This window comes from Muscardinus avellanarius (genome assembly GCF_963383645.1).
Source record: "Muscardinus avellanarius genome assembly, chromosome: 12".
NCBI classification, from domain to species: domain Eukaryota; kingdom Metazoa; phylum Chordata; class Mammalia; order Rodentia; family Gliridae; genus Muscardinus; species Muscardinus avellanarius.
The window spans coordinates 40166143-40191860 of NC_137798.1; the positions used below are offsets into that span (position 1 = coordinate 40166143).

Consider the following 25718-nt stretch of genomic DNA (forward strand, 5'->3'; position numbering starts at 1 on the left):
CTTCCAATCCCAGCATTCAGACAGCAGAGACCAGAGGATCGGACAGCCTCAGTTACTTAGCAAGGCCCTTTCAACTCAGTGAGACCCTGTTTCAAAAAAATAGAAAGACTAAAAATAGGGCTGAGGGTATAGCCCGGAGGTAAAATGCCCCTGGGTTCCATCCCCAGTACCGCGAAAAAAAAAACCAAAAAAAAACCTCAAAAGTCTTATTGTTTCAAGAACTGTTTACAATATATCTAACTTGATACAATAGATCTATTTCAGCTGAGTGGCAGAGAAGGCTTCCCTGAAATGCCCAAGGTCTTGGGTTTGAGTCCCAGCACCACAACCAGTCAATCAATATTAAAGTCTTTTGTTATTATTATTATTTTTTAATGTTTAAAGCTGGGTTGGTGATGCACGCTTGTAATCCCAGTACTTGGGAAACAGACAGGAGAACTGCAGGTTCACAGCCAGCCTCATCTACTTTTGAGACCTTCTACAACTAAGTGAAACCCTATTTCAAAATAAAAAATAAAAAATTAGGTCGAGGGTGGAGCTCAGAGGTAGAATGCCCCTGGGTTCAATTCCCAGTACCACAAAAATAAATAAGTAAATAAAAAATAGAAATGTTTAGCCGGGCGTGGTGGCGCACGCTTGTAATCCCAGCCATCGGGAGGCTGAGACCTGGAGGATCGCGGTTCGTGGACAGCCTCAGCTACTTAGTGAGGCCTTCTGCAACTCAGTGAGACCCGGTTTCAAAATAAAGAAAAAATAGGGCAGGGGGTGTAGCTCGGAGGTCAAATGCCCCTGGGTTCCATCCCCAGACCCGCAAAAAAAAAAAAAAAAAAAATTTAATTAATAAATTTTTAAAAAATAGAAATGTTTAAATTTAAGCCAGGCATGGTGGCGCACGCTTATTATCCCAGTACTGGGAAGGCGGAGACAGGAGGATCACAGATTTGAGGGCAGCCTCAGCAACTTAGCGAGACCCTGTTTCCAAATTTAAAAAATAGGGCTATAGCTGGGCGTGGTGGCGCACGCTTGTAATCCCCGCGCTTGGGAGGCAGAGACAGGAGGATCACGAAGGTTCAAAGCCAGCCTCAGCTGGCTTAAGAGACCCTATTTCCAAATAAAATATAAAATAGATCTGGGAGTGTAGCCCAGAGGTAGAAAGACCCTGAGTTTCATCCCCAGTACCACCAAAAAATAAAAAATAAATAACTAAAAACACATTCCATTGGAGTTGGCTTTCAATTTGTAACAGCTTTTAGTAAGAGCTTTTACTAAAGTTCTGTTTGCTTTGGGAAGAAAAGGGATGCAAATAATTTCTAAATATAGAGCCAGGCGTGGTGGCGCCCACTTGTAATCCCAGTGCTTGGGAGGCGGAGACAGGAAGATCGCTGGTACGCAGCCAGCCCCAAAATCAATTTTTTAAGCTATAGAAAGTATGGCTCTTCTTAAAACCATACAACAAAATAGTTGTCAGTGTAGCTCACTTATTGATACATTTATAAAATTCAAATTAATCACAGTAAGACTTCTGATTGGTAGGAAACAAAACCCAGCTTTCTCTTTCAGTTCCTTCCTCCAAGCTAAAAATGAGGATTCTAGGTAAGCAATAATGACTTTTATTACTAATGCAACATAATAAAAATCAACACCATTGACACCACAACATGCCAACAAATGATTTTATGTGTAAAGTCTATACTCGACTCTCAAATTGATGTTCCAAGCTACAATACAGTTACATGCCCAACTAAAATAACTCTGTAAGTTGGAAATGATTGCTATAAATATATTGGCCAATAGTAACTTAAGATTGGTTTATGTCAAAGTATTACATTTCTACCCTGGATTAATTCAATAACATGAACTTGGAAATAGTTGGGGTTTTATTTTTTGGCACCAGGGATTGAACCCAAGAACAAACATTCTGCCTCTGAGCTATACCCCAGCCCAATTTTATTTTTTATTTTTATTGTTTTTTGTTTTTGCAGTACTGGGGATGGAACCCATGGCATTCTACCTCCGAGCCACACCCCCCACTCCTATTTTTTATTCTATTTTATTATTTTTATTTATTTATTTATTTTTGGTTGTACTGGGGTTCCTGGAAGCCCTTCTACCTCCGGGCTACACTCCCATGGGCTACACTCCCAGACCTATTTTTTAACTTTTTTTTATGTGGAAACAGGGTCTCTTAAACCAGCGAGGCTGGCTCGGAACCAGTGCGATCCTCCCGTCTCCACCTCCCAAGGGGGCGGGGGGGGGGGGGGGTTACAAGCGTGCACCACCAAGCCCGGCTTATTCTTTTATTTTTAAATAAGGTTTTGTAACCCAGGCATGGGGGTGCACACTTGTAATCTCAGTACTTAGAAGGTTGAGACAGAAGGATCAATCCCAGGTTTGTGGTCAGCCTCAGCAACATAGTAAGGCTCTCTGCAATTTAGTGAGACTCTAGTTTCAAAATTTTACAAATGAGTTGCCTGGGTGGTGGTGCACTCTTGTAATCCCCGTGCTTGGGAGACAGAGACAGGGGGATCAGGAGGATCACGCAGGTTCGAAGCCAGCTGTGCTGGCTTAAGAGACCCTGTTTCTAAGTAAAAAAAGTATACAAAATAGGTCTGGGAGTGTACCCCGGAGGTAGAAGGGCTTCCAGGAACCCCAGTACCACCAAATAAAAAATATTAAAAATGAAATAGGAAGCCAGGCGTGGTGGTGCACACTTGTAATCCCAGCATTTGGGAGGCTGAAACAGGAGGTTTACAGTTTGCAGACAGCCTCAGCTACTACTTAGTGAGGCTCTTTATAACTGAGATCCCGTTTCAAAATAAAAAATAAAAATTAGGGCTGGGGGTGGGTGTAGCTCAGAGGTAGAATGCCCCTGGGTTCCATCCCCAGTACCACACAAACACACACACACACACACACACACACACACACACACACACACACACAAAATAGGGCTAAGGGTGTATAGCTGAGACTGGCCTGAAATTTACTGTCCTCCTTTCTCAGTCTCATTGTACTGAAATAAAAGATGTGTGCCATTGTGCCTGGCATTGAAGTAAGTTGGTGTTTTGTTTTGTTTTGTTTTTGGTTTTTTCTGCAGGTCTGGGGATGAAACCCAGGGACATACGAACCACACCCCCTGCCCTATTTTTATTCTTTATTTTGAAACAGGGTCTCACTGAGTTGCAGAGGGCCTCACTAAGTAGCTGAGGCTGTCTGGTTTCAGCCTCCCAAATGCTGGGATTACAAGCGTGCGCCACCACGCCCTGCTTGAAGTAAGTTGTTTTTAATCTTAGGTCTAAAAATGTAATACTTTGACATAAACCAATCTTTTAATTGTGATGACAGTTGGTTGCAATTCTCACAAATTAAAATTAATCACCTGATCACATAAACTAGCGAGAAGCCAAAAACATCAAAGGCAACAAAATAAATCTACTGAGGCACTTCATGTCCCTTCAGGATTTATTTCTCCATCTCTAAAACCCTAGGTAAACAATAATGACTCTTTTTACTAGTGCACCATAACAAAAGTCAACACCAAGCCGGGCGTGGTGGCGCACGCTTGTAATCCCAGCATTCGGGAGGCTGAGACTGGAGGATCGTGGTTCGCGGACAGCCTCAGCTACTTAGTGAGGCCTCTGCAACTCAGTGAGACCCGGTTTCAAAATAAAGAATAAAAAAATAGGGCAGGGGGTGTAGCTCGGAGGTCAAATGTCCCTGGGTTCCATCCCCAGACCCCCCCCCAAAAAAAAAAAGTCAACACCATCGACACTACAACATGCCAACAAACGATTTTATGTGTTAAGCGTACACTAGACTCTAAGACCAGTCTCTACATTCAATCCCTGGTTTAAGAGTTTCAGTTTACTACAGTTACAATGCACCAATAAAATATGTTTTTAAAGTTTCAATTTATCTCAACATTTTAAGCATTAATTGTAAGGGGGTTTTGAGTCAAGATTACTGCTTCTACTGAGAAACTACAATTAAGTATGCATTTAAACAAACATTTTACAAGGCATGACCTCATGAGCCCTGACCTAGAGAAACTTAGGACTAAAGTGTAGCCAGGTGTGGCGGCTCACACTTCTAATCCCAGCACTTGAGAGGCTGAGACAGGAGGATCGCAGGTTCCCAGCCAGCCTCAGCTACTTAGCGAAGCCCTCCACAACTAGTGAGACTGTTAAAAAAAAATAAAATAGGACTGGGAGATTGGCTCAGAGGTAGAATGCCCTTGGCTTCAGTCCTCAGTACCAAAATAAAAAAAAAAGCAATAATATATGTCAACAAAAACACAAAGATTAATAATTTTCATATATATATATGAAGATAAAACTGAAGCTACAAATAAACGGTGCAGGAAATCAGGCTATCTATTCAGAGTCTAATCCCAAAATAGGCGGCCTGATTCTTAAATTCTGAGTTTGCAAAGAAATACTAACAGTAATAAACAAACTGCCTTAATACGCAGCTAAAATTCTCCAAAAGTGCAGAAACAAGAAGACTAGCTGTGAGTACAACCTTATGCTATTTCAACACCAGCACATTTTAAAAGGCTTGGACTTGTTACCTCAGTCACTCATTGGAATGCAACAATGCATCTGTAAAGTTGTGTTAAGGTACTCCAACTAAACCACAATGAAAAGGAGAAAGCCTGGATAAAGCAAACATGTAATGTGAAATATCTGATTCCTAACAGCCTTGAGCTTAAGGGGGGAGGGGGAGCCATCGCTTACTGTTGATATTTATTCCGCAAGAACACCGCCACAGCGTCATCAAAGGATGTGGGCAGCTACAACTGGAAAGGGAACATCACAGATCGCGGCGGCCCACCTCCACAACCTTGAGTTGTTCACCGGGGTGGTGAAAATCAGACGAGGTAAGACGCCGAAGACTCCAGCACAGCTGCTCTGCTGATCGTAATCGCTCAACAGACCTTAACAAGGATAGATTAACGAGTCACTACAACACAGGTTCAAACCCCATCCACAACTGACCACACATTTCTTTCCGGGCTCGGCTTTTATCTAGGGCGCCAAGAAGTAATGCATAAAACACTTTCCAAACTGCCATCTTGAAGGCCAGAAAGGTCCAGCCGCTTAAAGACCGCTCTCAAACGCTGCACCCCAGGGTCCTGACCACGGATTCGCGACCACGTTAGAAATCTGGGCCACTGCTTGGAATGCTCCAAGGACCCAGAGCCGCCAAGGCAGGGACAGTTACAGGTCAGGGCGCGGGGGCCGGGCGACCCCTCCCCGAGCCCCGGCCCGAGCCCGGCAGGCCCGGGCGGCCCCTCCCGCGCTGCCCAGAAGCGGGGCGCCGCCGGCCGCACCCGCACCCCGCCCGCGCGGCAGGATACTGAACACGGTCCGCTCCCAGGGCTCCAGCATGTACAGCGCCGTCACCAGCAGGTACTGGTAGTAGAACCAGGACATCTGCTTCCAGGCCCGCGCCAGCGCCATCCCCGCCATGCGCTCCCCCGGGCCGCCGCGCGTCCGTGTGTCCGTCCGCCGCCGCCCAGCGTCCTCCGGCCCGGCCCGGCCCGCCCGCCGCCAGCCACGCCGCGCCCATTGGCCCGCCCGGCCGCGCGTCACCGCCCCGCCCCGCCCCGCCGGCGCAGGACGCCCCGCCCGCCCCGGAGCTGGGACCCGAGCGCCGCCCGGGCCCCCACCCCGCTGGCCGAGGCCTGCGCTCCGCTCCGGACAGCGATCGCCGCCGTAGACCCGTCCGGAAGCGCTGATCTGCAGAATACCTGTTACGCCTCGGGCTTCTCTCCGGCAGGGGGATTACAGGGTGAAAGGGAACTCATTCCTTACCTCGTGCTGGGGAGACTGGTATTCCCAGCAATGCAAGTAAAGAAGCTTGACTGGTGCGCAGGAGGAGAGTGAGGGGGTCCGAGAGCAGGGTAGCCAGGGATGGGAGGTCTGGAAAGGCGCTCTGCAGAAGGGAAGTGGACATCACCTTCCTTTCTCCACCCAGGCAGACGCATAGAAATACGTCCACGCACACCAACATACCCCAGGCTCCCCTGGACCTGTAAACAACAGCCCACCGTGAATATCCTTCTGTCCACCTCTTAGTGGTCAGTGAGCCGTTGAGGTCAAAGCCAAGAGAAGGATGTTTATCTAGTGGGTTTCGCTGCTGCAGCTGGCAGGCAGCTTGAGATCAGAAGGTGGGCTGGTGAGATCTAGAGATACACACACTCCTCACTGGGGTCTCCACCGGGAACTCCATGCACTGTTAGCCTGTGAAATGGTGCAGTTGAATGACCAGCTGTTTAAACGTTTAGAGATTCTCGATTAAATAACCTACCGCTTAAACTTTAATGGTGGGTCACTCTTTATTCATTTAGAAATATCACAGGCTATTTATGAGCTAGACCTCAGGAATAGCAAGCCGGGTGGACTGAGACCTGTCTTCATAAAGTACCTAGTCTACCAGGAAAGAGAGGCAAGCTACCTGACTAGAGGAGGGTGGCAGAGGGTATTTTTATGTTGTGTGTAAATAGCCCAGAAAAAATCAGATTAAGATTGGAATTGTAAAAGACTTCTGGAAAGTATTGCTTGAGCTGATTATTGAAGGTTAAGTAGGAATGGAGGAATGAAAGTAAAGTATGCTGCTATATGCCACACCTGTGTGAAAGCCTGATGCATGCAGGGCGTGGTGGCGCACACTTATAATCCCAGGGAGGCTGAGACAGGAGGATGGCAGGTTCATGGCCAGACCCAGCTACTTAGGCCCTTCGCAATTTAGTGAGACCCTGTTTCAAAATAAAGAATAAAAAAAATAGGGCAGGGGGTGTAACTTGGAGGTAAAATGCCCCTGGGTTCCATCCCCAGACCCGCAAAACACACACACACACACACACACACACACAAACACACAGCCACACAGCTATTTTCATAAATAAGGTCAGTACCTGTCTGGCCTCTCATAACTGAATTCCGCCAGCATGTATTAGGGATTTGGTTCTTATAAATTTTCACATTTGTGTGAAAGTTACTAGTTCTTACTTGGGTACAACAAATGAACAACTTTATTTGCCAATTTTTGTATGCTTTTGAAACCACAAAAAAACATTTGCTAAATATCTAGCACCCCATTCCAGTATAGTTTCCGAGTTCTTCTTAAACCTTCGTTGTTGTTGTTGTTTTAGTCTGAAACAGGGTCTTGCCAAGTTACTGAGAGACTCACTAAGTCGCTGAGACTGGTCTCGAACCTGCAATCCTTCTGACTCAGCCTCCCAAGTACTACGATTACAGGTATGCACCGCCACACCCAGCTCCACAGATTCTTCGGGAGCCTTCCCCTTACTCAGAACTACCAGGACCCTCCACTTAGCCGCTCACATTTCCTCCTAGCTTCAAAAGTGTTTTATCTCTAATGGTTTCTCTCTGTTCCCTTGAGGAACTTGGCTCCCGGGCTCCGCCCCGCAGAGACTGTGCAGCTGGACGCGCCTAGCAGACCCGAGCACTGTCCATTGCTGCGCAGGCCCGGATGCCTCTTCCCCCTCCGCTCCACCACAGAAAGCAGAAAGTTAAGTTTGAAGATGGGGGAGGAGGGGAAAAGGACATGAAATGGTGGCTCCACCTGGGGCTGAGGAACCGGAGGCTGGCAGCGGTTTGAGAACTTGTCTTGAACAATTGCAAATCAAATGATGGAAAACTTGAAGGCCTAACCATTGAATTTGTGAGCTTAGAGTTTCTCAGTTTAATAGATGTAGGCTTACATTCAGTTTCAAGTCTCTCCCCGAGCTCCTAAGTTGAAAAAGCTTGAGCTCAGTGACAATAGAATCTGTGAGGTCTGGATACGTTAGGAGACAAACTTCCAAATCTCACACATCTAAACTTAAGTGGAAATAAACTGAAAAGTATCAGCACCTTGGAACTTTTGAAAAAGTTGGATTGTCTGAAAAGCCTGGGTCTATTTCACTGTGAGGTCGCTAACTTGAAGGACTACTCAGAGAGCATCTTCAAACTCCTGCCGCAGTTGACCTATCTGGACCACTATGACCATGAGGACCGGGAAGCCGCCAACTCGGATGCAGAGGTGGATGGTGTGGAGGATGAAGGGGAGGATGAGGATGGAGAAGATGAGGATGAGGGGAATGAGGATGGTGAAGAAGAGTTTGAAGAGGAGGATAAGGATGAAGACAAAGATGTAGACGGAGAAGAAAATAAAGATGCAGATGAAGTCAGCATGGAAGAAGAATTTGAACACGATGGAGAAGTTGATGAAGAGGAGGAGAAAGAGGAGGAAGAAAGCAGGAAAGGTAAAAAGCAGAAGAGAGAAACAGATGATAAAGGAGAAGATGACTAAGGCCCCAAATAATTCACAAAAACAGAAATGATCAGTATTGGTTGGGCTGATCATGAATTTGGTAGCTGTTTAAAAAAAAAAAAAAAGGTAGCTGTGACACAAATCCCAGGATACCCGCCCACCCAAAGAGCCAAAGAATAGTTCCTGTGACACTCCACCCGCCTCCATTTAGTCCCTCTTGGGAATCCACCACCAAGCTTGAGGAATTGGCCCCAAAAGAATTGAAAGCGTTGTTAGGTTTTTGTGTAAGAGTTTGCTGTAGTGTGGATAGCTGTTATTGGTGAGTCAACCGTCTGTGGCTACCAGTCACTCCAAGACAGTAAAAGCATTTTTACTTTCTGTACAACAAAAAAAAGCTTTGTAAAGAAAATCTTAACATTGCGGGGGGGGGGGGGTGTCAGCTCTGACCTGAAAGGCTACTCTTTTTATTTTTTTTTGCGGGTTTGGGGATGGAACCTGGGCATTTGACCTCTGAGCCACACCCCCTGCCCTATTTTTATTCCTTATTTTGAAACAGGGTCTCACTGAGTTTGCAGAGGGCCTCACTAAGTAGCTGAGGCTGTCCGTGAACCTTGATCCTCCTGTCTCAGCCTCCCAAATGCTGGGATTACAAACTTGCGCCACCACGCCCGGCTTACTCTTTTCACTTGGCTGTTAGATGTGACCTTCTGTCACAGGTCCTAAAAAGTCTTTCTTTCCACCCTTACTTCCTGCATATGCCTAAAATTCTGAGCCAAACATTCTGTACCTATTGGACTATTTTTTTCCTTTCTGACTCAGATCCTTAAAAACCTGTCAAGCTATCATTCTTGCTATCTTTCTTTTGTTGGTACGTATCAACAGCAACCACTCTTCAAGTATTTTGACATAATCCCAACCATGCCTTCAAAAGACACAAACTCAGCCGGGCGTGGTGGCGCACATTGTAATCCCCGCGCTTGGGAGGCTGAGACAGGAGGATCGCACAGGTTCGAAGCCAGCCTCAGCTACTTAGTGAGGCTCTCAGCAACTTAGTGAGACCCTGTTTCCTAATAAAATATAAAATAGGTTTGGAAGGTAGCCCAGAGGTAGAAAGCCCCTGGGTTCCATCCCCAGTACCACCAAAAAAAAAAAAAAAAAACACACAAACCTCAGCTTCTGTCTCTACTGTACCCTGAAACTACTTACTGAAATTAAATGTCCTTGAAGCCAAGTCCAGTGAAGTTGTTTTTCTTGCTGGTTGATTTTACAGCATTGGGGATCAAATCCATAAACTCATATATGCTGGGCAAATGTTCTACAACTGAGCCACATCCCTAGTCCTCCACGAAGTTTAACTGTTCTTAGCTGTGCATGGTGCTGTAAACCTGTAGTTCCAGCCACTGGGGAGGCTGAGGCAGGAGGATCTCTAGCGCCCAGGAATTTGAGGACAGCCTGAGCAACATAGTGAGACTTTTTCTCAAAAAATAAAATGCTCTTCTCACTCACCCTGTCTATGGCATTTGACACTAAACATTTCCAGCTTCGAAAAATTCTCCTGGTCTTGTTTTTGTTTTTGTTTTTTCCTGCGGGTCTGGGAATGAAACCCAGAGGCATTTGACCTCCGAGCTATACCCCCAGCCCAATTTTTTATTCTTTATTTTGAAACAGTGTCACCTTGAGTTGTGGAGGGTCTCACTAAGTAGCTGAGGCTGTCCATGAACCGCGATCCTCCTGTCTCAGCCTCCCAAATGCTGGGATTACAAGCGTGCGCCACCACGCCCGGCCTGGTCTTGCTTTCTGCCACACTGCATTATCAGCTTTCTCTTGGAGTGCTCATTGCCCCTTTAATTCCTGTGATAATACCTACCTCCCAAATGACCAAACTGCTGGCACGTGGGTCTTTGGGAGATATTTAAGATCCAGAGTATAGAAGGCACTGCTACCTCCCCAGGCCATCATTACTATGGCAGGATAATTACAGGAAGAACACGACCCAAACCAGGCCTGGCCGTGCGTGCCTGGAGGCCTAGCACTTGGAAGGCTGAGATAGTAAGATCACAGGTTAGCGGTGAGTCTCAGCAACTTTGCAAGACCCTGTTGGAAAATAAAAAATAAAACAGGGCTGAGAATGTAGCTCAAAAGTAGAATAGCTCTGGGTTTAACCTTTAGTACAAAAAAAACAAAACAAAAAAAAAACACCAATTTTCTTCCCCAACCCTAAAGACCCCTCGGCTTCTCTCCACCCAGGCCTATTTCTCAGTTGGTTCATCTGTCCCTTGGATTCCAAATATCTCTTCAGGCATTTATTCTTTTTGTTGTTGCTTTTTGGCTTGTTTGAGGGTTTTTTGGTGGTACTCAAATGTTATGCTCAAACATTGAACTATATCCTTAGCCCCATTTACTTTGAAACAGGGTCACCCTAAGTTGCCAAGAATGGCCTCGAACTTGTGATCCTCCTGTCTCAGCCTCCCAATTACTGGGATTACAGGTATGTGCTGCCACACCAAGCTACTTCAGGAATTTATTCTATACATACATACACAGATATATACAGATATATGTAGATATAGATATCAATATAGATGGGGTTTTTTTGTACTAGAGATTGACCCCAGGGGCATTCTACCTCCAAGCTACACCCCTAGCCCTATTTTATTTTTTACTTTGAAACATGGTCTTACTAAGTTGTGGAGGGCTTCACTAAATTGCTGAGGCTAGCTTTGAATCTGTGACCCTGCTGTCTCAGCCTTCCAAGTACTGAGATAACAGGCAAGTGCTAACAGGAAAGTGCTACCAGGCCCAACTAGCTTCTAGAACATATTTAAATATAATTAAAATAATGATAAAAATTATCCTCAAGCCAGGCGTGGTGGCACACGCTTGTAATCCCAGCATTCAGGAGGCTGAGACTGGAGGATCGTGGTTCGCAGACAGCCTCAGCTACTTAGTGAGGCTCTCTTCAACTCAGTGAGACATGGGTTCAAAATAGAGAATAAAAAATAGGGCAGGGGTTGTAGCTCGGAGGTCGAATGCCCCTGGGTCCCATCCTCAGACCTGCAAAAAAAAAAAAAAAAAAAAAAAAAAAAAGGTCAGGAAGTGTAGCTCAGAGGTCAAATGCCTCTGAGTTCTATCCCCAAACTCCCCCCCAAAAAAATTATCCTCAATTACAACTGAGGCTGGGCGTGGTGACTCACCCCTGTAATCCCAGCATTTGGGAGGCAGAGATCAGAGGATCATGGTTCACGACAGCCTCAGCTATTTAGCAAGGCCCTTTGCAACTCAGTGAGACCTTTTCAAAAATAAAGAGACTAGGCGGGGTGTGGTAGTGCATACTTGTAATCCCAGCATTTTGGAGGCTGAGACAGAGGATCTCAGTTCGGGAACGGCTCAGCTACTTAGTGAGGCCCTTTGCAACTCAGTAAGACACTGTTTCAAAGTAAAGAATAAAAAATAGGGCTGAGGTGTAGCTCGGGGGTAGAATGTCCCTTGGTTCCATCCCCAGTACCGCAAAAAAAAAAGTAAATAAATAAATAAATAGACTAAAAAATAGGGCTGGGAGTGTAGCTTGGAGGTACAATGCCCCTGGCTTCCATCCCCAATACTGCCAAAAAAAAAAAAAAAATTACAACTGACTGGGTGTAGTGGCACATGCTTATAATCCCAGCATTCAGGAGGCTGAGACAGAAGGATCATGGTTCACAGATAGCCTCAGCTACCTAGTGAGGTCCCTTGTAACTCAGTAAGACTCTGTCTCAAAATAAAGAATAAAAAATAGGGCTGGGGGTGTAGCTCAGATATAGAAGTCCCCTGGGTTCCACCCCTAGTACCGAAAAAAAAAAAAAAAACCATTAAAATTGTCTAGTCCTTCAAGTTTACAAAGTGCTTTCATCATCTAGTGCTTCAGAAAGAGCAATGGCAACTCTGACTTAATAAGTAGGGGCACCAGGCGTGGTGGCGCACGCTTGTAATCCCAGCACTTGGGAGGCTGAGACAGGAGGACTGTGCAGGTTTGAAGCCAGCCTCAGCTACTTAGTGAGGCTCTCAGCAACTTAGACCCTGTTTCCAAATAAAATATAAAATAGATCTGGGAGTGTAGCCCGGAGGTAGAAGGCACCTGATTTCCATCCCCAGTAACACAAAAATAAATAAATAAATAAATAAATAAATAAATAAATAAATAAATACGTAGGGGCTCTGGAGTTCAGAGACATGGTCAAGATCCGGACCAAACTAATCTTGCACCACAAACTCACTTGTGTGTGTGGCGGGCAGGGTGGGGGGCAGGAGGGTACTGGGGATTGAACTCGGGGGCATTCTACCTCCAACCTACACTCCCAATCTTTTTATTTTTTAGTTTTAAAACAGGGTCTCAGGAAGGGTCTCCCTAAATTTCTGAGGCTGACCCGGAGCCTGCGATCCTTTTGTCTTGGTCTCCCAAGTACTGAGTTTACAGGTGTGCGCCACAACATCTGGCTACAAACTCATTTTTCTTTCCACTTTTCTTATTTCTGCTAGCTGCAGAAAATGCTTCAATGTCCAGATCAGAAATATTATACCAGTGTCTTCTAAGCCAAGCAAGGGAGGGAGGGACGGGGAGGGAATGGGGTGGGAATTGGGTAGGGGTTAAATCAGCGATGAGTACATGTTTGTACATACAAGTTTTTTACCCCAATAAGTTGTATGAATATAATGCACCAATTAAAAAATTTTTAAAAATTATATATGTATATATATCATATATATATATATATATGTATATATATTCCAAGGGCTACGTGTTCTCCTTTGAAACAAAGCTTCTATGAGAAAAAAATCTTTTTTACTATCCTGTTTCTGGCTGTGGTCTTGGTTCTAAGATCAAATGTTCATGGGATAAGCTAATGTGTAGTTGCCCAAAGCTTACACTGACCTGAACAAGGCAGATAAAGTCTGAGATGATCAATGGGGAAATAGAAACAACGTGCATGTATCATCCAACTAAAATCAATTGTTAATTGACGTGCGCAGGACCAGCGGTGAATATTAGCAGGAAACCTCCTGCACGCCTACCATCACTATAAGCAATGGCGAAAGTCCAAAAGACACAGGATCGCAAGGCGCAGTGAACATTTACCAAGGGCTTGTTACTGGCTAGGTGAAGTTTTAAACTCACTGCTCTCATCAGCGTGTCCAAGTCTCTCATACCACCTATGGAAGAGGCAAAAAAAAAAAAAAAAAAAAAAAGAAATATTATACCAGTGTCTTTTGCTGTTGTTGTTTTGGAGGGTTTTTGGCTTTGTTTTTTGGTTTTTGTTTTTTTGTGTGTTTTTTTTTTTTTTTTTGGTGGTACTGGGGATGGAACTCAGAGGCTTTCTACCTCCAAGCTATACTCCCAGACCTATTTTATATTTTATTTGGAAACAGGGTCTCACTAAGTTCCTGAGAGCCTCACTAAATAGCTGAGGCTGGCTTCGAACCTGTACGATCCTCCTGTCTCAGCCTCTCAAGCACGGGGATTACAAGCGTGCGCCACCACGCCCGGCTTCTTCTTTATTTTGAAACCAGGTCTCACTGAGTCACAAAGTGCAGAAGTAGCTGAGGCTGTCTGCGACCCACGATCCTCCTGTCTCAGCCTCCCAAATGCTGAGATTACAAATGGGCGCCACCATGACTGGCTTATTATACCAGTCTTTAGTCCCTTCTCTCCCCCTGTTACCCTCCCTCCTCTTTCTCAATGCGACCCAGTACAAGCCTGAGACCTCCCAGCGTCTCAGGCTTGCCTCCCTTGCCATCTTAGACGTACCCACAAGACCTTACTCTTGTCAAGTTCACAAGCCAGCTGTTGTCACCCACACCTGGCTTGCCTGCTACCACTGGCTCTTCCTGTTGGTTAACCATACACCATCCTGGACTTTCAGTTCAAAAAACTTTCATACTGCACGTTAAGCCTATGAGAAACGAATAACACATTTTGTGTGTGTTTGTATATGGTCCTGGTGATTGAACACAGAGGAATTCTGCCTCTTAGATATATCCCTCTGCAACTCAGTGAGACCCTGTTTCAAAATAAAGAATAAAAAATTGGGCAGGGGGTATAGCTCGGAGGTCAGATGCCCCTGGGTTCCATCCCCAGACCCGCAAAAAAAAAAAAAAGGTCTAGGGGTGAAGCTGTGAAGTAGAATCCCCCTATCCCCCTGGACTCTTGGGCTCTGTCCTTAGTACCAAAGAAATAAACAATGCAGCCGGGCGTGGTGGCGCACGCTTGTAATCCCAGCATTTGGGAGGCTGAGACCTGGAGGATCGCGGTTCGCGGACAGCCTCAGCTACTTAGTGAGGCCCTCTGCAACTCAGTGAGACCCGGTTTCAAAATAAAGAACAAAAAATAGGGCAGGGGGTGTAGCTCAGAGGTCAAATGCCCCTGGGTTCCATCCTCAGACCCGCAAAAAAATAAATAAATAAATAAACAATGCATTTTTTACATACTGTTTTCACTTGTGGTGGGTTTATTGGAACATAGCTCCACAGTAGATTAAGGAGTATTGATATTCCTGTTTCACATCAGGTCATTTACTAGTGACTTCTGAGGAATGCTGAGGAGTGGTTAAGAATGCACTGTGAAGCCGGGCATGGCGGCACACACTTGTAATCCCAGCATTTGGGAGGCGAGACAGGAGGATCGTGGTTCGAGGACCGCCTCAGTTATTTAGTGAGGCCCTGTGCAACTCATTGAGACCCTGTTTCCAAATAAAGAATAAAAAATAGGGTTTGGAGTGTAGATCAGAGGTGCAATGACCTTGGGTTCCATCCCCAGTACCACCAAAAAAAAAAAAAAAAAAAAAAAAATGCACTGTTAGACCTGGAACCCCAGCATCTACCGACATGCAGTCTAGAGGCCCGTCCTCTCAGCGTCTTCCCGGAAGCAGAGCACCTGGACCAGCCACATGGTCCCACCACACAAAGGCTTTCCAAACATCAGCACCATAAATCCCCACTCTGCCCTCAAGTCTTCAGGGAAATAAAAACTTGTTCCTCCCTGCAAAAAGCATGCCTCCCACAGGCAGGTCCACGGACCCGTGAGACTAGAAGGGCGACAGGGTGCCCTCTTCCTATCAGAAATAAATATAAAAGAGTGTGTCCAAATACCCAGACCTACCAGAGAGGGAGACAGGGGAGAGAAATCCAGAAGGCAAAAGCAGATGGAAAAAGGAGGCTGAGGAGCCTGTATCTTGAGAAGTCACAAGGTGAGAATGCAAAGAGAGGCTCCCAGGATGCTAAAAAGGCTGAGAAGGCAAGAAGGCTGGGGGGGAGGGGGCAGGAGGAGGCAGGCTCTGAGGCGGCTGCCTGGGAGGGTGGGGTGCGAGGTTTGCAGGGAAGTAGTGCAGGAGCTTGGGCTGATGGACCCTGTTAGATGCCATCAGTCTCAACCCTGCCAGTCTCTTCAGCAACTGAAGCCCCATTTAAACAGCTCCTGCCTCCTCTGACTCATTCTCATTTCCAAGTACAAATATAGTACTGATCTCATGTTTTGCTTCCTTTATGTTGCAAATAAGTATCAGGCCTTTTCATCCTTTGTAGCTTTTAGAATAACCCCTGGGATTGCAAATACAGGACATACAATAACTTACCTTAAGCCTTGCTATGAAACATGAATCATTTTGACAGGTAACCATCAAATTTAGGGTTTTGAGTTAAAGTCTAAAATGCATATGTAGAAGATTTGGCTATTTTAGAAAAATATTGTAACTGATTGGTAATTCACCCATGAAACAGAACTCTAAAAAAATAAGCATTTGGATCCAGGAGTGGTGGTACATATCTATAATCTCAGAACCTGGGAGTCCGAGACAGGAAGATCGCAGGTTTGTGGCCAGCTTCAGCTATTTAGTGAGTTCCTCTATAATTTAGTAAGACCCTGTTTCAAAATAAAGAATAAAAAATAGGGCTAGGTATAGCTTGAAGGTAGAATGCCCCCAATTTCAACCCCCAGTACCACAAAAATAAAGAAGTTAATTATTTAATATGTACATTAACAGCTAGAGCCAGGTGTGGTTACACACGTTTGCAATTCCAGTACTTGGGAGGCTGAGACAGGAGGTTCTCAGGTTCCATGCCAGCCTCAGCTACTTATGAAGTCCTCAGCAATTTAATGAGACCCTGCTTCCAGATTAAAAAGGAAAATAAAATAGGGGTGAGGGTGTATCTCAGAAGTAGAATGATCCTGGGTTTAATCCCCAGCGCCAAAAAATAAAAATAAAAAATAAAGGCTGGATTATCTGACACTGCCCTAATTTATTATATTTATAAATTATATGTACAATACAGCTGGGTTATCTGTTTTTGCCCTAACAAGTTCTAGAAGTCAGTGTCTCTGACATCCTCCCAAAATAAATCTTAATGCTAGGTAGCTACTAATACTTAAATTCAATCAGTGTTATCATTTTTTGAAGACGTCCAAGTTTAGATAAGTGGACTAGACCAAGAAAAATAAATCTTTCTGTAAACATTAAGAAAAAGAAGCCAGACGTGGTGGCACACACCTGTAATCCCAGTACTTGGGAGGCTAAGAAAGAAGAATCACAAGTTCTAGAACAACTTCAGTATGTAGTAAGATTCTCATTAACCCAGTGTGACCCTATTTCAAAAATAAAATTCAAATAAGGCTAGGGGAGCCAGGCATGGTGGCACGTGCTTATAAACCCAGCATTTGGGAGGCTGAGACAGGAATACCTTGGTTCAGGGACAGCCTCAGCTACTTAGTGAGGCCCTTTGCAACTCAGTGAGACCCCGTTTCAAAATAAAGACTAAAAAGTAGGGCTGGGGGTATAGCTTAGAGGTAGAATGCTTCTGGGTTCCATCCCCAGTACTGAAAAAAAAAAAAAAAAAATAGGGTTAGGGGTATAGCTCAAAAGTAGAATGCTCCTGGCTTCCAACCCCAGTACCACAAAAAAATCATATATAGATAGATAAATAGATAATATAATACTATATATAATATCCAATTATAGTATATAATTTGATATAATTTGATACACAGGCGTGGTGGCTCAAACATATAATCCCAGTACCCAGTACTCAGGAGGCTAAAATAGGAGGATCAAAGGTTTGAATCCAGCCTGGGCAATTTAGTGAGATCCTGTTTCAAAATAAGGCTGGGGGTATAACTCAGAGGTAGAATGCCTCTGGGTTCAATCCCCAGTAACAAGTATTAATATACACGCACATATATATATAATTTTATATAGATTATAGGGCTATTGTGTTGTATTTAAGGAATAGATCCCTAAAGATTTTATATAGTTTAAAACATTGGTAATCCTAGCGCTTGGGAGGCTGAGACAGAAGGATCGCACAGGTTCAAACCCAGCCTCAGCTACTTAGTGAGGCTCTCAGCAACTTAGTGAGACCCGGTTTCCAAATAAAGTATAAAATAGGTCTGAGAGGATATCCTGGAGGTAGAAAAGTCCCTGGGTTCCACCTCTAGTACCACAGAGAAAAAAAAGAACAGAAAAAAATAAAACATTAATTCAAGACAAAGTTTGACAAAGGCCTTAAAATTTTTTGCTTATCCACAAAAATGAAATGCCATGTGGCAATACTTAAATGCAGTTTACAATTTTCTAAGGCAATCACTCTTAAAATATGTGATTCTTGATTTTTTTTTAATTTGAGAGGGAGGACTTCCATTATTTTAAATTCTGCATAAAAATTTATGATTTAAGAATTTTTTTTAATTTATGATTTAAATAGATATGATTTAAGAAGACAGTCATACAAGCATGGTGGTGCATGCTTGTAATCCCCGCACTTGAGAGGCTGAGACAGGAGGATCGCGTAGGTTCAAAGCCAGCCTCAGCTGGATTAAGAGACCCTGTTTCCAAATAAAATATAAAATAGGTCTGGGAGTGTAGCCCGGAGGTAGAAGGCCCCTGGGTTCCATCCCCAGACCCGCAAAAAAAAAAAAAAAAAAAAAAAAAAAAATTGATAAATCAATAATCCAAAGTACACTGTTTAGATAAAGGAAGTAAATACAAGAAAAAGCAACTAAATTGGAAATAAATACCTATGAGCAGGAGGATCATGGTTAGGAGAGGGAAACTTTTTGGTTTTTTGGGGTTTTGGGGGTTTTTTTTGCTTTTTAGAACACTTTTATTTTTCAAACTATTTATATATTAACTTGATAAAATATTAACATTAACAAATTTAAGATAGTTGTAATAAATGGCAGCAGTTTTTTTATTACCTTCACATGAAGGTCATCCATTCATTCAAGACACTTTGATTAGTTGGGCGTGGTGGCGCACACCTGTAATCCCTGTACTTGGGAGGCTCTGACAGGAGAATGAAGGTTCCCGGCTTTTGGTGGCAATTTAGCAAGGCCCTCAGCGACATAGTGAGACTGTGTTTCAAATAAAAAAATAAAATGCCTCTGGGTTCAATCCTCAGTACAAAAAAATACTTTGGTGAAGAGTTCATTTTGTACAAATCTGAATTATGTGTGAAAGGCTCTCAGAACATCTGTTTAAAACCAAAAAGTGGAGCCGGGCATGGTGGGGCATGCTTGTAATCCCAGCATTTGGGAGGCTGAGACCAGAGGATCGCGGTTCGCGAACAGCCTCAGCAACTTAGTGAGGCCCTCTGCAACTCAGTGAGACCCGGTTTCAAAATAAAAAATAAAAAATAGGGCAGGGGATATAGCTCGGAGGTTGAATGCCCCTGGGTTCCATCCCCAGACCTGAAAAAAAAAAAAAAAAAGTGGTGGGTATATTTTAGTCCTTCTTAGCAACTACACTGTATCATTATATAGAGGACAGAGGCCTTGGCAAGGGTGCTGTGGTTGGTCACATTGTAGATGTGAAGTAGGACAGAAAACAGAATATGTAGAAAGGAAATCCAAGGGGAAGAAAAAAGAAACTGTAACTGTGTGTGTGTGTGTGTGTGTGTGTGTGTGTGTGTGTGTGTGTGTGTTACTGGGGATTGAACCCAGGGGCATTCTACCTCTGATCGACATCCCCAGCTCTATTTTATTTTATTTTATTTTACTTTATTTTATTTTATTTTGAAATAGGGTCTCACTAAGTTGCCCAGGGCTAAATAAACAAATAAATAAAGTAACTGTAAACCAGAAGCTGAACACTTAAAAGCTGAAGGTAGCCAGGGATAGTAGAGCATGCTTATAATCCCAGTACTTGGGAAACTGAGGCAGAAGGATTACATGTCCAAGGACAACCTCAGTAAATGATGAGACTTTCATCAACCTAGCAAAACCCTGTTTTAAAATAAAAATTAAAAGCCGGGCATGGTGGCACATTGTAATTCCAGCATTTGGGAGGCTGAGACAGGAGGATCATGGTTCAGCTACTTAGTGAGGCCCTCTGCAACTCAGTGAGACCCTGTTTCAAGATAAAGAATTTAAAAAAAAAAAGGTCTGGGGATATAGCTCAGAGGTAGAATCCCCCTGTGTTCAATCCCCAGTACCACAATAAAATAAAATAAATAAAAATTAAAAATAGGTCTAGGGGTATATCTCAGAGGAAAGACGCTCCTGGGTTCAATCTCCAGTGCAAAAAAAAAAACTGAAACTAATTTATAAACTAATTTGAAAGAGAAAAGAGACTCTCTAGCCACCTCCCTCCCAACCAAAAGCCCTCCAAAGGCTGAAAGTTGTGAATGAGTGTGGGAAACTCAGGAAGGCTCGCCCATCTGGCCAATTAAAAAACCTGGAGCCAGGTATGGTACAGCACAGCTGTAATCCCAGTATTTGAGAGGCTAAAACAGGATAGCCCCAAATTTGAGGTTATCCTCCGCAATTTAGCAAGACCCTCAGCAATTTAGTGAGACCCCAGTTTCAAAATTAAAAAGTCAAAAGGGCTGGAGGTGTAGCTGGAAGTAGAATGACCCTCGGTTCAACCCCCATCACAAAAAAAAAAAAAACAAAACAAAACAGGACAAGTGAGAGACTTAGGAAAAGCAACTCAGCTTTAGAGTGACTCATGAGGCCACCCGTACATCAAGGAGACCGATGCGACAGATTACACACCAGTGAAAGTACTCTGAAGAACAGGAATCCACTTACCTAGCAGACTGCTTCCTTTGGACTCCATGAGTGTGAAACTGAGAACCCGCTGACTCCTTTTTACCAGTCTGCATCTGTTTCCAGATGTTCCGGGAGCCTCATCACACTTTGCCTGGGCGGCTGGTGCAGAGAGAGCTGCTGGTGTCTGCCTCCACCAAGCTCCTAAAAGCAGGGCCAGAGATTCCGCCAGAAGCTCAGAACAGGCTCAGGCTCTGCTTGAAGGTTCAGGTTGGCCATTCTGACAGTAGGACATGGCCAACCCTGCCTCTCTTCTCCATTAGCAACAAGTGGGAGTTATGAGCGCTCTTGAAAGAGAGCTCTCGGGGTTCCGAACACTTGAAGACCAAACCACAAAAGGGGCTTGCTACCCAGTCTTGGACCTGTTGAAAGAGTTGCAGATTGGTGAAAACTTGAGCGTGAGTAACCCTGCTGACTCAGACCTGAATTGCAGGTTCAAAGCCAGCCTCCACAATTTAGCAAGGCTCTCATGGGCTCAGTCCCCAACATAAGTAAGTAAATAAATAAATAAGGGCTGGGATGCAACTTAGAGGTAGAACACACCTGGGTTCAATCCCCAATACCCCAAAAACATATATGCTTATTTATTTATTTATTTACTTACTTATTGCGGACCTGGGGATGGGACCCAGAGGCATTCTACCTCCAAGCTACACCCCCAGCCCTGTTTTTTATTCTTTATTTTGAAACAGTGAGTCACTGTGTTGCAAAGGGCCTCACTAGTTAGTAGCTAAGGCTGTCCATGAACTGTGATCCTCCTGTCTCAGCCTCCCAAAAGCTGGGATTACAAGCAAGTGCCACCCTGCCGGGCTTTATACTTCTTCATTTAAATTTTATCTCTTCCTTCTCACTTCCCGTAAAATCCTATTATCAACTTTATCCTCTGACCCTCTGGTATAGTGCCTCCCTCATTGCAAGGGGTTAATAAACCTAGTTTTGCCAGATTCCAGGTCTATCCTGAGTGGAAAAGTCTGGTAATTTCTGAGGTGAAAGTTGTGCCCATGATTCTGATTTGATCATTCCATACTCTAGACATGGATTGAAAAGTTGTGCTGTAATCTATACATGTGTATAATTACTATATGTTAATTTTAAATATATTACAAAAGATTTATAGGAAATTATATGCAGAGGAGACATTTCTGAAAGAAGATTTTGTTTAAAATGAGTTTACAACCTCACAGGGCTGAATTCCTGGTCGATTCGTACTAGCCCTTAAAACTCGCCTCTTCTCAAGACCAGTCCTTCCTTCCTCGTCATTCCTTCCTTCCTCTTCTATACTCTGGCGGCACCTGGTGTTCTACCTGCTCATGACACGTGCCACAGGTGTGACTGTGATTGATTCACCAGCATTCCTGTTCACTCAGTTCTTTGAGAGCATGGCCTGTCACTGACCTGGAAGTTTCTAGCACCCAGGGGCCCAACTAATGGCAAATAGATGAACAGTGAATTAAAGGAGCAAGAAAGTGCCGGGCGTGATGGCGCACGCTTGTAATCCCTGCACTTGGGAGGCTGAGACCGGAGGATCATGGCTCAGACAGCCTCAGCTACTTAGTGAGGCCCTCTGAAACTCAGTGAGATCCAGTTTCAAAATAAAGAATAAAAAATAGAGCAGGGGGTGTAGCTCGAAGGTCAAATGCCCCTGGGTTCCATCCCCAGACCTGCAGAAAAAGAAAAAAAAAAAAAAAAAACAGGGCTGGATGTGTAGCTCAGAGGTAGGATGCACAATCCCTAGTACAAAGAAAGAAGGAAGGAAAGAAAAAGAGGGAGGGAGAGAGGAAGGGAGAGATAGAAGAAAGACATGAAAGGAAAGAAAGAAAGATAGGAAGAAAGAGAAAGAAGAGAACGTGTTGCCAAGTGGTTATAAAGGTTCATAAAGAATAAAAACGTCCTGGACTCAGTGTGACTAGTTGGGAAAAACAAATACACGGCCGGGCGTGGTGGCGCACACTTGTAATCCCCGTGCTTGGGAGGCGGAGACAGGAGGATCACGCTCGTTCAAAAATAGTCTTGCTGGCTTAAGAGACCCTGTTTCCAAATAAAAAGTATAAAACAAAAAATGTGTCTGGGGAGTGAAGCCCAGAGGTAGGAGGGTTTCCAGGAACCCCAGTACCACCGAAAAAAAAAAAAAAAAATATATATATATATACACATGGGATTCTTGAAAGAGAAAAAAGACTTGATAATTAATTAGAAGGAAAAAATAATAATCCAAAGAAAAGTTTCAACCTAAACAGCTAAGAAGTGGACACTACAGCTAGAATGAAGGAATCTAGTTTGTTCAGTTTTAGATGAGCAGACTTTGAGAGGCCCAAGAGAATCCAATGTGCTGTGGACATTCAGAATTAGAGTGAAGACTCAAAACAAACTTGGGAGTCCGTAGCACCGGGGAAGAAACTTTCAAGGAAGTGAGTGAGCTGGGCGTGGTGGTGCACACCTGTAATTGCAGAACATGGGAGGCTGAGTCAGGAGGATCATAAGTTTGAGGTCAGCCGTAGCAACTTGATGAGGCCCTCAGCAACTTAGTGAGACCCTGTTTCGAAATAAAAAATATCTTTTTCATTTATTATTATTATTTTTCAACAATATTTAGTTAAAAGACTAGTATTTCCTCCACCAAAAGTTCATGGAAACCTTGTCAAAAATAACTTGACAATGTATGGAAGAATTTATCTCTAGGCTTTTATTTAGCTCCAATGGTTTATATATCTGCCTTTAGAACAGTACTACACTGTTTCAATTATTGTAGCTTTATATGATTTGAAATCAGAAAATATACATCTTCTAGCTTTGTTCTTCTTTGAGACTGTTTTGGGTATCTAGAGTCCATATTCCATATCAGGATAGATTTTTTCTGAAAAATAAATAAATAAATGTATGATAGTTTCACCTAAAAAAAAAAAAAAAGAAAAAAATATTCTCTGGTAAGAAAGAAAGCAAAAAGAAATATTGAAATGTTATCTTTAAGTCATCAAAAGTTTGATACCAGACAAATGAAACTGTTATGTGAGATTATCAATGTTAATATTATATAAATTGCTATAATACTAGATGTCAACCAGTAAGCCAAGCGTGGGAAGGAGGGATGGGGAGGGAATGGGGTGGGGATTGTGGTAGGGGCTAACTGGACGAGATGTGCATGTATGTCTACAAAAGTATTTTCTTTATACCACTATGATGTATGAATACATTGCACCAATAAAAAATAAATTAAAAAAATTAAAAAAAAATAAAAAATAAAAAAATAAAAAATAAAATAGGGCTAGGGGTGTTCCTCAGAGGTAGAATGCCCCTGGACCCCATCCCTAGCAAATATGGGTACATTCACAGAGAGACATTCACAGACACAAGGCAGAATGGTGCCCAGACTCCAAAGGAGAAGTGCTGCAGCAACCATCGGATCTCAAAGCTTAGCAGGGTGGTGAGCACAGGACAGCGCTTACGCAAGCCACAGCTTTCCTCCGTAACTTGTTAGGAAATGGAACGGATGAACAATGTCATTGCAATAGTGAAAAACTAGACAAAAATATCAAGGGATATGCTTTAAAATGTATTGTATTTAGCCGGGCGTGGTGGCGCACGCTTGTAATCTCAGCATTCGGGAGGCTGAGACTGGAGGATCATGGTTCGCAGACAGCTTCAGCTACTTAGTTGAGGCCCTTTGCAACTTAATGAGACTCTGTTTCAAAAGAAAGAATAAAAAATAGGGCAGGGGGTATAGCTCCGAGGTGAATGCCCCTGGGTTCCATGCCCAGACCCGAAAAAAAAAAATGTACTGTATTTATATGAATTAACTGCAAAAAATACACTGAAGTTTTATTTTGATACTGGGGATTTAACCCAGGGGCATTCTACCTCCAAGCGACAGCCCAGCCCTATTTTTTATTCTTTAGTTTGAAACAGGGTCTCACTGAGATGCAAAGGGCCTCAATAAGTAGCTGCATCTAATCTTAAAGAAACTAAAGCCGGGCGTGGTGGCGCACGCTTGTAATCCCCGCACTTGGGAGGCAGAGACAGGAGGATCGCGCAGGTTCGAAGCCAGCCGCGCGCGCTGGCTTAGGAGACCCTGTTTCCAAATAAAAAATAAGAAAAAAATGTAAAAACAGTTCTGGGAGTGTAGCCCGGAGGTAGAAGGGCTTCCAGGAACCCCAGTACCACCAAAAAAAAAAAAAAGAAAGAAACTAATTCTTAACTAGGCCTGGTGGTGCACACTCGTAATCCTAGTACTTGGGAGGCTAAGAGATCACAGGTTTGAGAACAACCTCAGCACCTCAGTAAGGCCCTCTACAACCTAAGGAGACCCTGTGTCAAAATAAGAAATAAAATAGGCTGGGGGTATAGCTCGGAGGTAAAATGCTTCTGGGTTCAATCCCTAATACCACAAAATAAATAAATAAATCAGATTAATAGAACAGAATGAGATCCCACATGTATATTTAGAAATTTCATAAGACAGAGATAGCATTAGATATCATTGGGGAAGGAACAAACTATTCAATAAAGTATGCTTAGTCCCCATATGAAATAAAAACATAGCCAGGCGTGGTGGCGCACGCTTGTAATCTCAGCGCTTGGAGGCTGAGACAGGAGGATCGCACAGGTTCAAAGCCAGCCTCAGCTACTTAGTGAGGCTCTCGGCAACTTAATGAGACTCTATTTCCAAATAAAATATGAAATAGGTCTGGGAGTATATTCCGGAGGTAGAAAACCTCTGGGTTCCAACCCCAGTACCACCAAAAAAAAAAAAAAAAACCCACATGTCAGCAATGAATTAAACAATTAAGAGTCAGGCATGGCGCCACACGCTTGTAATCCCAGTGTTCAGGAGGCTGAGACAAGAGGATCGTGGTTCACAGACAGCCTCAGCTACTTAGGCCTTTTGCAACACAGTGAGACCCTGTTTGAAAATAAAGAACAAAAACTAGGGCTAGGGATATAGTTCGGAGATAGAATGCCACTGGGTTCCATCCCCAGTACCACAAAAACAAACAAACAAACAAAATAAACAAATACGACTGGAAATGTCTGAAACTTACCCCCAAAATGTGTGTATGTGTGTATGTGTGTGTGTGTGGAACTAGGAATTAAACCCAGAGACATTCTATCTCTAAGCTACACCCCCAGTCCTATTTTATTTTGAAACAGGGTCTCACTAAATTGATGAGTCTCACTACTTTGCTGAGGCTGTCCTTGAACCTGCGATCTTCCTTTCTCAGCCTCCCAAGTACAGAAATTACAGGCGTGCACCATCATGCCGGGCTTTAGAGTATCTTTATGAGCTAAAGGCAGGGAACAAAACACAAAATCGTAACTTTTGACTACCTAAGAGAAATAACTTTTAGTCAGGCATGGTGGTGCACGCTTCTAA

At 43.7% G+C, this 25718-nt stretch overlaps 1 protein-coding gene and 1 pseudogene across 2 annotated transcripts in view; one reads left to right on the plus strand and one right to left on the minus strand.

Annotated features, from left to right (window-relative positions):
• The window catches only part of SPTSSA (serine palmitoyltransferase small subunit A), a gene marked incomplete at both ends in the record, with an annotated part of 25928 nt that extends 20457 nt beyond the window's left edge, over positions 1-5471 (minus strand). The window contains one exon of the mRNA XM_080706959.1: positions 5360-5471. Coding sequence (XP_080563085.1) covers positions 5360-5471 — 112 coding nt within the window. The remainder of the gene's footprint in view (positions 1-5359) is intronic.
• Positions 5472-7572: 2101 nt separating this feature from the next.
• Positions 7573-8587, plus strand: LOC308270684 (acidic leucine-rich nuclear phosphoprotein 32 family member D-like; annotated as a pseudogene). Its single transcript has one exon. The product of its transcript is annotated as an acidic leucine-rich nuclear phosphoprotein 32 family member D-like (transcript).
• The last annotated feature ends 17131 nt before the right edge of the window (positions 8588-25718 follow it).